Source organism: Lepus europaeus, chromosome 4 (genome assembly GCF_033115175.1).
Source record: "Lepus europaeus isolate LE1 chromosome 4, mLepTim1.pri, whole genome shotgun sequence".
NCBI classification, from domain to species: Eukaryota; Metazoa; Chordata; class Mammalia; order Lagomorpha; family Leporidae; genus Lepus; species Lepus europaeus.
This window is the reverse complement of record NC_084830.1, coordinates 48,589,688-48,608,222: the sequence shown is the minus strand read 5'-3', so window position 1 is coordinate 48,608,222 and position 18,535 is coordinate 48,589,688. Positions and strand designations below refer to the sequence as shown.

Sequence of the window (18,535 nt, the reverse complement as noted above, 5' to 3'; positions counted from 1 at the left end):
TTCTACTCATTCTCTACATAGGTTAAAATTTCCCTGGTTGTCCCATTAAACCAAGCTGCCATACTACCTGGGCAACATCTAAACTGTGAAACAAATTATCTGTCGTTCTCACTAAACTATTAAGTCTCGAAGGGAGAGGTCTGTTTTGATAATTTTTTTTCATCACTATATTCCCAGAACTACGGGTACTTTCCAAAACTGCTATTTTGACTCTATGAACACTTTTGTTTATGAAAATATTTAAATATGAAATTATTTTTAGAAAATAACGACTCATTCCCATTACTGTCCTTTTTTTTTTCATTTTAAAGATTTCTTGTCTTTAGGATTATTTTTCAAGTAATCTTTGTTATATAACATGGATTTAGTTCATCAACCTCCTTTTTTATCAGTGAGTTCTTTTAAAATCAGTAATTTTAGGGCCAGTGCTGTAGCATAGGGGGTATAGCCAATGCCTGCAGTGCTGGCATCCCATATGGGCACAGTTCGAGTCCTGGCTGCTCCACTTCTGATCCAGCTCTCTACTGTGGCCTAGGAAAACAGTAGAAGATGGCTCAAATCCTTGGGTCTCTACACCACGTGGAATACTGGAAGAAGCTCCAGGCTTTGGACCAGCTCAGCTCCAGCCACTGCGGCCATTTCAGGAATGAACCAGAGGATAGAAGACCTCTCTCTCTCTCTCTCTCTCTCTCTCTCTGCCTCTCTGTAACTCTGCCTTTCAAATAAGTAAATAAATCTTAAAAAAAAAAAAAAGTAACATCAGGGTCAGCATTGTGGCATAGCGTGTAAAATCGCCAGCATCCTATATGGGCACCAGTTCAAGTTCCAGCTCCTCCACTTCTGATCCTGCTCTCTGCTTATGGCCTGGGAAAGCAGCAGATGCCCAAGTACTTGGGCCCATGCTCCCACATGAGAGATACAGATGAAGATCCTGCCTCCTGGCTTCAGGTTGGCCAGCAGCCATCTGGGGAGTAAACCAGCAGATAGAAGGTTCTCTCTCTCTCTCTCTCTCTCTCTCTCTCTCTCTCTCTCTCTCTCTCTCTCCTTCCCTCCCTCCCTCCCTCCCTCCCTCCCTCTCTGTATCTTTGCCTTTCAAATAAAATAAGCAAATCTCTGGCCAGAGCTGTGGTATAGTAGGTTAAGACTTCATCTACAGCACTGGCATCCTATATGAGCGCCAGTTCGAGTCCCAGCTGCTCCACTTCTGATCCAGCTCTCTGCTATGGCCTGGGAAAGCAGGGGAAGATGGCCCAGGTCCTTGGGTCCCTGCACCCACGTGGGAGACCTAGAAGCTCCTGGCTCCTGGCTTCAGATCAGGTCAGCTCTGGTCATTGCAGCCATCTGGGGAGTGAACTAGTGGATGGAAGATATCTCCCCCCCCCCCCTGCCGCCACCGTAACTCTACCCCTCGAATAAATAAATCTTTTGAAAAAAAATCTTTAAAAAAATAATTTCTATCAATGCAGTTTTGTTGAGTCAAACTTTGCATAACTAAATATGATTAAAATTGTATTAATCCATTGTTACTAGTCAAGAAAATTTATCAGTTTTCAAATTAGTATTTGTCATGTACTGATTGTTTGTTTTAGCAAGCTTGATTTTCCCAGAGAAAGCTTTGAGGTTCTTAGCATTAGCAAAAAAGACAGGACACGGTTTCTGAACTCTAATAAATTTGCAGTGTGCAACTTTAGGCACTTTTATTTTCTTTTTGTATTATTTCTACCAATAGCAGTCACTGCACATTGAATAAGAGACTGACAATATCTTTCCACATTTTTAAAATTTGTTCCTCTTTTACTAGGTTATCCAAGAGAAAAATATAATTCCCCTTTAAGTGGTTTAAGATTTCCCTAAGGCAGGAGTAAAAACAATGTTTTCACCATAAAAGCTGGGAAAACCACGCTATAGTCCAACACCCTGTTGTAGTCCCAACGACTGTTATCAACACCTTCTGTCAATCCCCACACCAGAAAAAAAAACTCATTAGAACAATAATGCGATTCTGAGAACTCATAAATTACTTACAATTGACATAGAACTAGCCTAAGAGTCTGACTTAGACACACCCTTTTTCTGCAGAAAAGCAGGACAGCATCAACTGTGGAGTCAGAGTTTCAGCTCTGAGCCTGGCACTTGCTAGTTATGTGACCCTGAACAAGTAGGTTAACCCCTTTCTGTGTGATTATGAATATAATACCACTACCTACATCACAAGAGTTAGTGTGAGCATTAGAATGGTGAATGTGCTAAACGCCTAGAATGACACTTGCCATGTGCTAAGTGTTCCCTAAATACTACCATCTTCATGTTGTCCATATTCCTTTCCCATTTAGTCCCATTTTAAAAATTATTTAGGAGTTGGCCGGCGCCGCGGCTCACTAGGCTAATCCTCCGCCTTGCAGCGCCGGCATACCGGGTTCTAGTCCTGGTCGGGGCACCGGATTCTGTCCCGGTTGCCCCTCTTCCAGCCCAGCTCTCTGCTGTGGCCAGGGAGTGCAGTGGAGGATGGCCCAAGTGCTTGGGCCCTGCACCCCATGGGAGACCAGGAGAAGCACCTGGCTCCTGCCATCGGATCAGCGCGGTGCGCCAGCCGCAGCGCACCAGCCGCGACGGCCATTGGAGGGTGAACCAACGGCAAAAGGAAGACCTTTCTCTCTCTCTCTCTCTCTCTCACTGTCCACTCTGCCTGTCAAAAAAAAAAAAAAAATTATTTAGGAGGCAGGTATTTAGCCACACCATTAAGGCACCTAAGTCCCATATGGGAGTACCTGGGTTCAATACCCAGCTCCGGCTCCTGACTCCAGCTTCCTACTTCTACAGAGCTTGGAGAGAGCAGCGATGGCTCAAGGAATCGGGTTCACCGAGTTCCCATCTCTAGGCTTCATCTGGTCCGTTCCTACCCACTGTGGTCATTTGGGAGTTAACCAGCAGATGGCTGCTTCCTGTCTCTTGAGCGTTTACAGGTTCTCTCTCACTCCCATATGAAAAATAAATGAAAATTGCATAGGCCATATGGCAGGAAAGGAAGAGGATAAATAATTCCGAAAAGCAGAATGAAGATCATTGGGTACATAGGATCATGGAATATAATCACATTCTATATTTAGACTACTTATGTTACATAAAATATTGACTAATTTGCTACATGCCAGATGAACCACTCTTAACAATTCCTGTCTAACTATAATTTTTATTGCTAAACTTGGTTCTGATCTATTTCCCCCTTGATCCTGTAATGTACTTTCCAAATCAATAACAAAAAAAAAGTGGCCGGCGCCGCAGCTCACTAGGCTAATCCTCCGCCTTGCGGCGCCGGCACACCGGGTTCCTGTCCCGGTTGCCCCTCTTCCAGGCCAGCTCTCTGCTGTGGCCAGGGAGTGCAGTGGAGGATGGCCCAAGTGCTTGGGCCCTGTACCCCATGGGAGACCAGGATAAGCTCCTGGCTCCTGCCATCGGATCAGCATGGTGCGCCGGCCACAGTGCGCCTACCACAGCGGCCATTGGAGGGTGAACCAGCGGCAAAAAGACCTTTCTCTCTCTCTCTCTCTCACTGTCCACTCTGCCTGTCAAAAAAAAAAAAAAAGTCGGCATTGATTTGCAGGCCCACCTGCAATAAAAGATGGGAGAAAGTATTGTTTAATATTACTCATGGGCACTATCACCTTAATGGATGGATCCTCAGCGAACCCACTTAAGGCTGGATGACTTAATTAGGCATCCCATAAACCCAAGCCTTTAAGATTCTTTCCTCTTTTAACAATTTCTAAATACACAGATTGTTTTCTATGGCATAAATGAAATTTAAAATGCCTCATAATCATATTCAATAAAGAATGTAAATACTCTTGTAGATTCTATTTTGGTTTTTAAAATTGCCAAAACCTACCAGAACTTTTAATACAAATTAACATATAACTGCAATATAAAGACTGAACATGGTTTTTAGGATAGTACAAAATAGACACTACCTACACAAATCCCCTGAAACTGATAATCAGATAGTTTATCTAATAAAGGAAACAATGCCAACAAAGTGCAAGTGTCACGTGTAAAATAAACCCAGATGATGTTTCTCACATTAAAGATCATTTTCGAAATGAAACTTCTAAGTATACCCTCATAGTTTTTCAACACTTCATGTATGCATATGTGCAATAAGTGCTAAAATAAAAAAAAATCAATAAACTACAACATTTCCAGATGTCTAAACTATCTGCCTGGTATTTTTAATTCGTTTAAATGCTGGAAAATTTATTCACTAACTTCAATTTTGACATTCCAACCACTAAACATGCAAAGCTTTACTTAAAAAACAAAAAACTCATATACTGTTATAGATATAATCACTTTAGAAAAATTCTGGAAGTCTCATAAAGATTAAATGCATATGTTCCCTAATCTAGCATTATGTCTGCAAAAAATACACAAAACAGTGTTCACTGATTCTTTATACAAAACAGCCAAAATATGCAAACTTCTCAGAAATCTTTTTTTTTAAGATTATTTATTTATTTGAAAGTCAGAGTTACAGAGAGAGAAAGAGAAGCAGAGAGAGAGAGAGACAGAGAGACAGAGAGAGAGAGAAGTCTTTCATCCGATGGTTTACTTCCCAACTGGCCACATGGCCAGAAATGCACTGATCCAAAGCCAGGAGCCAGGAGCATCTTCCCAGTCTCCCATGTGGGTGCAGGGGCCCAAGGACTTGGGCCATCTTCTATTGCTTTCCCAGGCCATAGCAGAGAACTGGATGGAAGTGGAGAAGTGGAGAAGTGGAGACGCAAACCGGCACCCATATGGGATGCTGGCACTGCAGGCGGCGTCCCCACTCTGCTTTTCAAATAAATAAATAAAATCTTTAATAAAAGAGAAGAGGCAATGAAAATAGGTGAATATTAAAAATATTAACTATGGTAAAAAAACAATGTGCACACTGTATGATTCCAATTATCTGACATTCAAAAAAAGGCAAAACACTAATTTTTAGAAAGTGGAACAGTGGTTGAAGTGCTGGAGGACTGATTAGCCTGGGGGTAAGAAGGGAACTTTTTGAGGTGATAACAACATTTTAAATCTTTGGGGTTTAAGCTACACAGATGTAGTTATTTACCAAAACTCATCAAATCATATATTTAAGATCTATGCATTTCAGGGCCAGCGTTGTAGCACAGCGGGTAAAGCCACTGCTTAGGATGCCAGCATCCCAAATGGGCATCAGTTCATGTCCCAGCTGCTCTCCTGATCCAGCTCACCACTAACATCCTGGGAAAAGCAGCCAAAGATGGTCCAAGTGTTTGGGCCCCTGAGATACAGATGAAGCTCCTGGCTGCTGGCTTCAGCCTGGCCCAGTGCTTGCTGTTGCAGCCATCTGGGGAGTGAATGAGCAGGTGGAAGATCTTTCTCTCTCTCCTTCTCTCTCTGTGAATCCAACTTTCAAATAAATACATATAATTTGTGCATCTCACTCTATGCGAATTGTACCAAAGAAACACACACACACACAAATGAAAAATCCTAGTTAATAATACTCAAGCTAAATTGTTTAGGGATAAATTAATTTTGCAAATGGTTTTAAAATAACATTTTCAAATGAATTTTCTTAAAATGAACTAGTGAATAGATAAAGCAAATACAGCAAAACATTAACTGTATAATCTAGGAGGTAGGCATATTAAAAATTTACTATAAAATGCTTTCAATTTTGTCTGTTTAATGGGTTAACAAAATACTGGGAGTAACAATATTTGTAAGACATTAATTCAGACCTACTAATGCAAAACTTATGATATATCCATTTTAGTTTAAATTATTTGGGCCAACTTGGGAGGTGCTTTCAATTATTTATTTTGCTTTCCACTATCTATTAAGCAATTGAAAATATAAATTCAAATCTCAGCTACTAGTTTTAATCAAACAATTTAAAGGAAAGAGAAAATGTATCAAAAATCTTCTCAAAATCACATACAGAGATTTACCATGATTCTATTTATGTTCAACTAGGTTGCATATTTTAAGAAATTACACTTTTGGGAGCCAGTGTTGTGATGCAACATGGTAAACTGCTGCCTGTGAGTCTGGCATCCCATATGACGGCTGGTTTAAGTCCTGGCCGCTCCCACTTCCAATCCAGCTCCCTTCTTTTTTTAAGATGTATTTATTTATTTGAAAGTCAGTGTTACAGAAAGAGGAGAGATCTTCCATCTGCTAGTTCACTCCCAAGATGACTGTAATGAACAGGACTAGGCCAGGTGGAAGCCAGGAACCAAAAGCTTCACTCAGGTCTTCCACATGGATGTAAGGACCCAAGCACTTGGACCATCCTCCTCTGCTTTCCCAGGCACATTAGCAGGGAGCTGAATTGGAAGTGGAGCAGCCAGGACTCAAAAAGGAACCGATATAGGATGCTGGCACTGCAGATGGTGGCTTAATCCATTACGCCACACCACTGGCCCCTCAGCTCCCTTCCAATGTGCCTCCCAAAGCAGAAGATGGTCCAAGTGCTTGGGCCCCTGCCACCCACATGGGAACCCAGGATGGAGTTCCAGGTACCTGACTTCAGCCCAGCCCAGCCCTGGCTATTTCAGCCATGTGGGAAGTGAACCAGTGGACAGATCTTGATCTAACTCTTTCAAATTAATGAAATAAATTTTTCTTTAAAAAATTGATCTTTTGTATTTGTTAAGTATGCATCAATACTTCATCTAATTGTTTTTAAATATTTACAACCAAATTCACCATCAAATATTTGATTTTGAGAATTTGAGTCCCAGCTGCTCTACTTCCAATCCAGCTTCCTGCTAATGACCTGGGAAAGCAGCAGAAGATGGCCCAAGTGTCTGCCATCCACATGGGAGACCCAGATGAAGCTCCTAGCACCTGGCTTCAGCTTGGTCCAGCCCTGGCCAGTGTCCCATCTTGGGAGTGATCCAGCAGATGGAAGATCTCTATCTCCCTAATTCTTTCAAATAAATAAATAAATCTTGAAAGAAAGAGAGAGAGAGAGAGAGAGGATGGGAGTAGAGGGGAGGAAAAAATTGTCTTACTGATTGGGCAGAGAGGCAGACAAGTATGGCTAACAAGACCCACAGCAGCCCCAACCCATGCAGTTCAAACCACTCCACTTCCCTGAACCACCCGAAACCATTCCCTTTCTGTTTACCACACAAACCCCCTTTCTGAGCCTCTCCAAGCCCCTCTCCATTCTGTGCAGTGGAAAACAATAGATTTGTGATTTCATCATTTTGAAAGAGTACCAAATACTCAATATAGTTGCAGGCTACCTTTAGGTCATTTAAATGTCATTATGATAAAGTTACCATAGCCAACACTCCCACTCCCATCATGCACCTGATGCCAAGACACTTCAGAGATTTTCAAAAAAGGGCAAAGAACTGGATGGTACACAAGTTTCCCTCCTCCCACCACCCCAAACTCTGCCTCTTTGGAATACTCAATCAAGCCCAGCTCCAGACACCAACCCCTGTGCCTCCAGCTGGTATAAAAGTTCAGCCCCTGAACTTGTTCACTGTAGCTCTCACTCCTGAGTTTGCACCCACTCCTCACTGAGTATGCGGTTCCACTTTGCCTTTATTAATAAATCCTGCTTCTCTGTTGACCTTTATCTACATTTCCTCCTTGAATTCCTTCTTACTTGGAGAAAAGAATTTGGACCAAGCCTAGCCAGGGGCTACCTCACAATGTTATGAGACACAAAAAGAGTACACAGATCAGTACAATGTATTTTTCTTATATTTAAAAGAACATGGATTAACAAAGAATGTAACCATCATCATCTATATTTTCAATACAATTTATTATATTCTAAGTTACTAAACATGTCTATTTAAAATCTGACATGACTCTAAAAGAAGGCACATGAAAAATAATTCATATTTTAAACATTTTCACATAAGTAAAGATGAAACATGATGAAACTCTTTCAAAAGTGAAGTAACACCAAGTAAATGTCTCATTACACAAAAGAGAAAAGAATTTAAATATTTTAAGAATTCTGGCAAGGGTTAGAGATCAAAGAGTTAAATTAATTTTTCTCAAGAAGCCATTACAAATCCTACCTAGTTTAGAATAACAACATATCCATTGACACTCATATGGTTAAAAGAAAAGTGGCAAAATTTATCTATCTGCTATCTGAGTTACTAACATATTGTATGAAATAATCTTTTGACTTAGTATATCAAGTTGAATATATTTCTATAGAATGAAGTCTAAAACAAAAACAAAATCACTCTTTGTTTTCCTATCATTACATTTTGTAGGTAAAACTGGCATCAAACAGTTCTTTATAGTATGCAGGATGCCTGGTGGCTTCTATGCATGTTCCATTGGTTCCAGCAGAATTCTTTCCTATACATTCCCCTTACAGAAACCTGTCCTCAGCAAAAACTGCTAATGTAAGTTGGTAAGCAGTCTCCAAACTCAAAAAATTTCTCAGTATCAAAAAGAAGGAAAATAAAGGTTTAGGTCAGAATCCCTAAGACACTCTGTAGAAATATTAATAGCCTTCAAAAAGGGTTCTGTGACCAAGTAATTTTTCTTTATGCAGAAATTTTCAGATTATATCATGCTATTTAGTTTCATAGGGGAAGTAGGCAGAAAATGGACCAGAATTATATGCATTTAAACTTTTGCAAATTAAAATTAAACAAGATTCACTTGGAAAAAAATTGCTGCAGTAAACTCACAGCATTGAGTGTAATTCTGGTGTTCACAAACATGTAAAAGTAAGGTTTCTCATTTTACACAGGTCTCCTAATGCTAACGAACTGTGCCACTTGATACAACAAAAGAAAAAGCTACCTTTAACAATGCTGGAAAAAATAAGTTATACTACTATAAATATGGTTATACTATTTTATGAGCAAAGGGATTTTCAAGGGCAATTCTGTGTACACATAATTTTTAACTTCCACACTAATTTTAGAACCTAACCACCAAAAAAGATGTTGTACTTTTTTGAAGACAGAACTACTTTCTAGAAACAACTCACAGAAATATTCCATAGAACATTCTTTGAAAAACTGATTTTACTATACATGTCAACACTCAAGTTAAATATTCATTATAAACTTTTAACAGTAGCATGCTGAAATTATAATATGAATTACATTTTGTATAGTAATATGCTTTCAATAATTTCAAAAAGTTAAAATTATTATAAAGATGTATTTACTAGGATTATATTATAAAAAACATAACCTCAAAAGATTCAGTACACACAAAGGAAAGTCACAGCACAAATTAAAGAGAGACGATAAAATTGTTGAAGGACATATCATATACAAGGGTACTTTAAAAGTTTGCGAAAAATGGAATTAAAAGACATTTATTTTGGTGCAAAAAATTTTTCAAATCCATGCATAGTTTTTTTCATAATACAGATATTCCATGAACTTTTTTAAGACTCCTCAAATATTCAAGACATTTTTATAATGAAAAATGAACCCTAAGAAGCTATAAAACACCTTTTTAATTCAATCAATAAAACTGAGTAATCAGCAGCCTAAAACACTATCCTAAGAGTTCATTTCATGTTTATTTTTTCTATTTCTATAGCCATAACCTAAATTTCTGATTTAATTTCCTCTCACTAAACTGCCTGCTCTTAAATGCTATTATAACACTATTACTGAACCACAACTATGGCTTCCCATCATACACTCAGTTTAATCTAATTCCTTATGAGTAATACCCAATGTAATCCATAACCTGTTATCAACCAACACCCAAATCAATCGCCCTCAATTCACCTTCTCCCACTCTTTCAACAAAAATTTCTGAGAATCTAGTATGATTTAAGCATCAAGGTTGGTTCCAAAAAACTCTATTTCATTGGTTGTTAAACTTTAGCTATCATGACTCTCAAGGGGGCCTAGTTAAACAGATTGCTAGATAGCATCCCAAGTTCATAATTCAGTTAGAATGGATTTACATTTCTGACAAGTTCTCAAGTAATGCTGATGCTGCTGGTCAGGACTCACAGACAGAAAACCACTACTCTACTCCAAAGGCCACAAACTGGAACCTCATTGGCCAAATGAGGCCCACTGACAAGCTGTCTATAGAGTTCTTTAAAAGCATTTTTAAGTATTTGCAAACATTTGAAAATAAGAAAATTTCACATAAAAATGCAGGTTCCTACTCCTGCATGTAAAAATTCTCCTGGAGCTAAACAGCAGCCACCCCATTTAGTCCAGGGAGAAGCCCTAGTCCAGATTACCACAGCCCAAACTAGCTCTATCTATGCTCCCTAACAATCCCCTGGCTTAGCACTGCATTTATGCTTGCATTCCCTGATCTACTTTTTCCCATTCTTTCTTTTTCTGAAGCTGCTCGCTCGAAGTATTTTCTCCATATACTGCTAAAATTCAACTTATCTCATTCTAAAGCTTTGTCTAAAATCCTTCCCCAGGGGCCGGCGTTGTGGCTCACTTAGTTAATCCTCCACCTGCAGCGCCGGCATCCCATATGGGCTCTGGATTCTGTCCCGGTTACTCCTCTTCCAGTCCAGCTCTGCTGTGGCCCAGGAGGGCAGTGGAGGATGGCCCAGGTCCTTGGGACCCTGCACCCGCATGGGAGACCAGGAAGAAGCACCTGGCTCCTGGCTTCAGATCAGCACAGCACTGGCCATGGTGGCCATTGCGGGGGGGGGGGGGGGGGGGGACCAACAGAAGAAAGATCTTTCTCTCTGTCTCTCTCTCACACTATTTATATCTCTACCTGTCAAATAAATTTTTTAAAAAATCCTTCCCTAACAAAATCACAGCAAAAATAGAAATTCTTCAGTAATGCACATTAAAGACTTAACATAAATTTAATTAAGTGTGCTTTCAGAATCAAGATTTTGTTTATTTCCGTAAGTATTAAAATAGCAAGATTTACAAAAAAGCATGACTATGGATTATATCATAAATTATAAACATGATTTTTGTTATTTCATCCTAAGTAAAATTTTAAGTTTTTAATTTTTACTGTGAAACAAACTGCTTTCTGAATAAAACATTTAAAATGAGTTAAGACACAACCTTAAACCTTACAGCTCAAATACATAATACCTTCAATAGACTATTATCTTATTTTTCTGGACAGAAAAGAGAAGGGAGATGGGGTAGTGATACAATTCCCTTAATTTTATAACCTAACAAATTTTAGAGGCAATTGTAATGAAATAAATTCTTCTAATTTTTAAATCTAGACAAACTTTCATGGATTTTTAGTTCTGTAGAAGAGCAAAGGGAAAAATTACACAAAGAAAACCTGAATAGTGCTCCTGGCTCTGCCATAAACAGCTTTGCTCCCTCAGATAAGTCACTGAGTTCTCTCCCTGTATCTCCATTTCCTTGCCTCCAAAGAGGTAAGGAAAAGTGGCCCCCAAATATCTTCTCTCTCTAAAAAACTTGGACTTCTGTTTCAAAGGATGAAATCATAAAAAACCAACGTTAGATAAGCTTCTTGTTATTAGAGGAGGATAGCTTCTAAATTAGACTGAAAATCTTAGCTATAGCTTTCAAAGTTCCAATTGAATATATTGAAGACTCAGAATTTTCAAAGAATATGAATGTGTTTGTGTATGTATTATGTGTATTTTAATGACTGACACAAAGCACCCTTTCTAAGGTCAACAATTAATTTCTTAGGAAAAAAACTGGGAGAAGACAATGAAAAATTTAACTGTGCCAATCAATCAGCATTTAATACATTAATCAGTTTTAATACATTACAAGAAAATTAAATAACTAGAAAAAAAGTCAAAAAGTTTTTCCATAGTAGAGATTAATTACATTTTCCAAGGATATGTGTTCTGCATCAGGGTATTCCTGAATTAAAGCAATCTAGCTAAAATTTAAACTATCAAATTGCGAGCCTGAAAAAAAAAAAATCTTAGAAACTATTATATTCAGGTAGACCATGCCGTAAGCGAACTGCTTTCAGCTTCTCCACTTCAATTTTTGCTTTTAGTAGCTCTTCCTCTAGCTGCTGCCTTCTTTTCAATCCATCCCTCTTCTCCTGAACATACAACCCAAAATTTTTTTGATTTTCTAAAATCACCTGATGCTCCTCTTTCAAAATCTGCAAGATTTGAGGATCGCACCCTAAGAGTGACCTAAAGTGTTCTCCACTCTCATGCCGAAAAATATCATCTCTCCTTGGGACAGGAGATGGAGACGTCGTCATTCTCATGTCAACAGAGGAGAGGGATGGCGACACAGATCTTTCCATGGCATGCACTAATTCATTCTCTTCTCTTTGCTCTAAAGCATCACTCTGTGGAGGATTTAAAACCAGTGGAGGAGGTGGCTTAATGTCTTCTTCTTGCTTCACCTCTACTGTAATGGCAACAGGATGGTGATCCAACATTACCTGTAGAGAACTGGTACCAGCCTGTGCCTCCTCATCCAAGTTTGCACTATAGCACACAAAAAAGCATTATAAAATGTAAATCAAATGAAGATAAGAGTATATTTAGAGCATAATTTCATATTTAATATCCATTAAATTACAAGATTTTAAAACTGTAAAGAAAATCATAAAGCAAAAAAAGTTTACCCAGTGGAATAACAAACTAAAGTGGCAAAGACTACACTTTCAAAAGGCAGGAAATTACAAATATTACATGAGGCCAACATGGTAAATAAAAAATAAAAGCTATTTGTACCAATCTCAAAGAGAAATCAAATTGTCCCTTCAACCTTTGGGTTCTTAAATATGGTAAAGGGCCTTCTAAGCTCTGCCACCCCCATGCCTTAGCCCTAGATCTCCTCCTTCGGCTCTCCTGGACTGATCTAAAAACTACCAGGATCCGAAACTTAAAAGACAGGGCAAGACCATCAATGGGAGGTACTGATTTCTGCATCTGTTAAAAAAAAAAAAGAGAGAGAGAGAGAGACAGACAGACAGACAGAGAGAAAGCATTAGTTTTTTATGACTTTAGGGTATACCTGTATCAGAAGGTTATTCTACCCTATTTCGGATGCAATATTTCCCCTTTACATATTCTGAACCACATGACTCAATTGCTCTTTAAGGATTTCAATGATTAGGTAAAATTCCTAACATTAAGGGTTTTTATCCATCACTGAATACCCACCACCTAGCATTATACAGTACTGTACTTAGAACCTAGTAGATACTCCTTGGATGTTGAATGACAAAATAGAAGAACAAATGAGGGCCAGCACTGTGGCATAGTAGGTTAAGCATCCACCTGCGGCGCCAGAATCCCATTTGGGTGCTGGTTCGAGTCTCCACTACTCCACTTCTGATCCAGCTCCCTGCTGATACCCTGGGAAGGCAGCAGAAGGTGGCCCAAGTGCTTGGGCTCCTGAACCCACGTGGGAGACCTGGAAGAAGCTCCTGGCTTCAGATCGGCCCAGCTCCAGCCATTGTGGTCATTTGTGGAGTGAACCAGCAGATGGAGGACCTTCCTCTCTGTCTCTCCCTCCCTCTCTCTCTCTCTCTCTAACTCTGCCTCTCAAGTAAATAAATAAATCTAAAAAAAATTTTAAAACATGAAATGATTTTCTTAATTTTTTTTGTATTGATGGTGGTGGTAGCAGCAGAGGCAGTGATGCTGGTGTTGGCAGCAGTGGCATTGGTAATGGTGACATTGACATTGGTACTAGTGATGGGGGTAGTGGGCACTGATAGTTTCAGTGAAATTATTTTTTAAATGAAATGTTTTTAAATGGCCTATATATTTAATATTATTCAATTTACAAATGATTTCCATAAAATATGTATTCCTATTAGACACAATTTTCACATAATTTAAGCTTTTATATATTTGTATATATATATTATATATTTGATTTTATAAAGGCAATGCACCTTAAAGTTGTTAATTAAATATAATTTCACGTATAATATGAAGCTGTTAACTAAAATTAACAGCAAGATTAATATAATATTGCTTCTTGAGGGTTTTTTCTTTAATTATGCTTCAGACTAACTTAAAAGTAAAAGTTACAAAGGGGAACACATAACTGGAATATTAATGAAAATGTTTTTAACATTATTTATAGGGGCCAGTGCTGTGGCATAGCAGGTAAAGACACATTTGCAGTGCCAGCATCCTATATGGGCGCCGGTTTGAGTCCTGGTTGCTCCACTTCTGATCCAGCTCTCTGCTATGGCATGGTAAAGTAGTACAAGATGGCCCAAGTCCTTGGGCCCTTGCACCCACATAGGAGACCCAGAAAAAGCTCGTGGATCCTAGTTTTGGATCAGCCCAGCTTGGGGAGTGAACCAGCAAATGGAAGAACTCTCTCTTTCCCTCTGCCTCTCCTCTCTGTTTACCTCTGACTTTCAAATAAATAAATCTTTTAAAAAAATAATTTATAGATCATTTTACAAATGATAAATGAATTATATGAATGATTAAAAGTTGTAACAACTTCAAGTACAACATAAGAAAAAAATAAAAATTCCCAATGGCCCTTACTAAAGGCATGAAATTGCCAGAAATATCAGATATTTGTCTAAGAGATACAAATAAAACAAGTTATACAGTATATTAATGAAAAATCTATTTCTTGGTAATACAAATTACTTCACTTTTGTTCTTATCTTTTTTGGTCATTTTATGATTTCCAAAAACAAAATAATGGCCTATAAATGTAATTCAAATTAGCAAGATTTGCTTCTTTTAACATCTGTTAAAACATGAAATGAGAAAAGTCAGTGACAGATGAAAATTAATTTTTTTAAAAATATCTTTTAAAAATCTGTATTAAATTAGTATGTATAATAGAGTATAAACATAAACATAGTACTCTCATGTTAATTAAAACTATTCCTTATATCTGGATTCCCCACTTTAGTTGAAACATTATAAGTAAGGCATAACAGAGATTTTCAAAAAAAGCTTTGGAGAAAGTGACAAAAATGATAAAACAGAGAAGGGCATCTAAAATTTATGAATCTGAACTTTGAGAATCAAATAGGCTATGAAAACACAAAGAATAATCTGATATTAGGGAGAGGTGAAAATAAAGACAAATCAGTGTGAACTGTAGAAACAGCCTTACAAAATGGGTATTTATTTTAAAATATATAATACAGGCAATAATACCTTTCTTATTAAGCAGGGAGAGTTGGTGAAATTAACAAGAATATTTATGTAGAAGCATTTAAGATTATGGAGTAATTACAAACTTCTGAGGTAATTATTACGCATCAAGATATCAATTCATAAGCATATTAAATATGTAAGTATATTAAATGAATAAGTTAACACAGAAAAAGTATCAGTGTAGATATACTAACATAAGAATTTAAGTCACATATTTCTTATATTTTCTTTCTGAAAAACTGGTATCATTTTAACAGCATGTATAGAAAAGCATAAATCATTGAGCTTACTTTCATCAGAGAAATGTTGATGTCCAAAAAAATTATGTGAATGTGATGAATGCATACACAGATGAAATGTAAATAGACATTTGTATATTTATAAATTAATTCTATTATTTTTAAATACACATTCAACTAAGACTACAATTTCCACATGAGGTTTTCAAATTATAAAAACCCATATTTAATACTCAAAAGATAGAGTTTTATAGCTGCAATGCCAAAAGCTATTTTGTCTACAGTTCAGTAGTCAGGTGAGAAGGGGTTGGGGGGCAAATTTTCTGAATCAGTACTACTGACATAAATGAACATCTTAACCAGTGGCCCCAAGAAGCTATTCAATGTGTGCGCCTATCCTGGGTTCTCACTGGTAATATTTTTTTACTGGATTATCAAGTCGAAATAAGCAATACAGGTAAGAAGCTGGTTTATTTTTCTAATAGGTCATTAAACAACAGGTACTTTTTGGCAGAAAACTGTCTTCCCCCACACACAACATTTACCTCCTAACTTGAAAGGGATTTCATAGGTAATAATTTTGCTTACATAAATGCTTCCTCCACCAGTAAGAAAACATATGTGTTAAATTTTGTTTGAAAAGCCCCTTAACTAGGAGTTTACACTTTATTTAGATTATTTAAATGGTTCAGAAGGATGTAGCTGCCATTTTTAATTTTTTGCCAGGAGTCAGAATTTGAATTAGTGGCAAGGTAATAGTTTGAAAGACTCCCAGGCAAATAGTCAGAGTATAAAGTTAACCCAAAAATTGTTTGACTCCAAAAGAATCCCAGTGGTTCTTAGGGATGTATTAACATTCAGAGTTTGATATCCTTGCAAAGTACTAAGAAAGCTCACCTTTTCCTGTATGACCCAAGATCAAAGTGAAACTAAACCAGTAATTAATAAAAACAACAAAAAACTTTTCATTTTATTAGATTAATTGGAGAACTAGGGATTAACAGCCATTAGCTGTGTTCATCTAATTTATTTGATGTCAGAAAAATAACTTAAGACTGTTTTCATCTATATAATGTCATTTATAAGTTTATTTAATTACTGATTTTAGTTCATTGCATGTAAGTATACAGAGATAATTCATTTTAAAAGGTTTCATTCCTCCTGAAACTATATAAATGCTATATAAAATTTAAAAATCCAATTAAATATAATCTTAAATGAATTAAGAAAAATATTTCTCAGAAGCAAATTAAATAATTTCATTTTAAGCTTCAAGTTTATGAAGAGATGTCACAAATTTCATCCCATTTATTCCTCCATAACGTTTACTTTTAGAAACTACAGGAGGAAGGAGGGAGGGAGGGACAGTAAAAAATGGCTTAAATCAAATGCAACAGAAAAATTCCTTATAGCCTCACTTTTCTTTTTTAAGAATGCAAAACAAAGACACCATTCATTGCTCCCGTGGTGGGGATCTTACTATGCATATCTCTATCACAACTAAGCCACAGCCCAATAGATAGGAGGCGCCATAATTTTCCACAACAAAATAAAATAAAGCTTACCTTTGTATGTGGTTCCTGTCTCTTACCAGGCAAAAACTGGAAATCTGGGGAATCATCTCCATAACTTTCTTGGTTGGCTCAGAAATATTGCTTTTAAAATCTGATTGGGCCTCTTTTTGCTGCAATAGCTCCTGTTTGGCATATTCTTTGAGCCTTTTGTAAAGGGTGCGTAGGCCCTGCGCTGTTCGAGGAGGGCGGTCTACTCCAATTGCATTATAGTTAACTGCTATGATATCCCAACATCTATTCTTTTCCACTATTACTGAATGTTTATTAGTGTGTTCTTCAAGAATTTTCACATATGGCTTCACAAGCTTTAGTAAATCAAGCTTTTCAGATAAGGTAAAATTGGAAGATCTAGCCTTTCCTACCATTGTTCTCTTCAAATTAAGTAGGCAGCTCCTGAAGCCACCATGCAGCCTTCAGCTCTGTTCAGCTCTTTTCACAAACAGAAAAAGATCAGGCTTAACTAGGCTAGCTTCATTTAGGCCCACGCCTACAGGGGAGGGTTTATTAAAATTCCTCCAGCTTAAGCTGACGCAGGTTCAGGAAATCTGCTTAAGCCAAGCCTGACCTACATAAAGCTTCCCACTGAAGAAGACAGGAAGGCACAAGCAAAACACACTTGTGTATAAAGAGAACGGCTCGAGATAGGATTTAATGCACAAAGGTCTACAGATAAGCATGGAACTCAGCTAAAAATAAGGTAATTAAGTGAAAATATTGCATTTCCACACATGTATTCCTGGTTGATAGACTGAAACTGCACTGCAATATCACTTTAATAAAAACAAAAGAGGAACTGTTTTGTGCTGGTTGTTTACAAATTCAGTAGACAGAAAACTGAAAGACAGGAGTGGTGAATGCAATGATTCCTAACAGAGCCCCTAATCACTATTTCTGAGCTGAGTGTTCTCCCTTACAAAATCTGCATAATGCTGGTCCCGCTGTCAATCAGGAATTACATATCCTCTAGCTAGTTAGGTTACACCCAGCTCAGACTCCACAGCAAAGCTAAGCTTCTCCTTCATTTTACACTCTACATCAGACCCTGCATATTTTTTCAGTTACTTAAGAAGAAATTTTTGATGAACACTGAAGCTAAAAAGCAGATAAAAATGTTGTTTAAGGCAATGGATTATGCTAGCTGAAACATACGTTGAATATGCTAGCCTGCTTTATCAGTGTGCAAAGATCCCTATTCCCGGGAAGAAACAGCATCATCACTCCTTAAAACTGCAAGCAACAAAATTACATTTACTACCGCAGCAGAGCACAATGTTTTAATTTAGGCATTTTCACACAATTCACACCATGAAAGAAAACACCTAGTGCAGCCATTTGCAAGCACACCGAATCCCACGCTTAGGACCTACTTTCTAATCCTAATCTAACAGCATACAATAACCATGTAATCAAAATAAGCCTATTTTCTCAGAATATGCTTGTTTCTCCAGATAGGAGAACTAAATGAACATACTTAAACGCATTTCCATTCGATCAATTATTGAACTCCTATAAAAATTCTCCCAAGCACTGAGTTCTAAGAGACAGACAATGTGCTATAAGCTTTAAATGTTATTTTCTGTCACAAAAAGAGTTAAAGATGACTGGCTGTGCTGTGCAGTGGAGGTGCTGTCTGG

The 18,535-nt window shown here is 37.6% G+C and overlaps 2 protein-coding genes across 5 annotated transcripts in view; both read right to left on the bottom strand.

Moving 5' to 3' along the window:
* Positions 1–18,535, bottom strand: part of RAD54B (RAD54 homolog B) — a 93,307-nt gene that overhangs the window by 46,031 nt on the left and 28,741 nt on the right. The gene's annotated exons all lie outside the window — the stretch shown is intronic.
* On the bottom strand, positions 11,686–17,422 carry FSBP (fibrinogen silencer binding protein). Its single transcript, XM_062188243.1, has 2 exons — positions 16,893–17,422; positions 11,686–12,424 (listed from the first exon to the last, which is right to left on the bottom strand). The coding sequence occupies exons 1-2, from the start codon at positions 17,264–17,266 to the stop codon at positions 11,899–11,901; spliced, it is 900 nt and encodes a 299-aa protein (XP_062044227.1). The 5' UTR covers positions 17,267–17,422; the 3' UTR covers positions 11,686–11,898.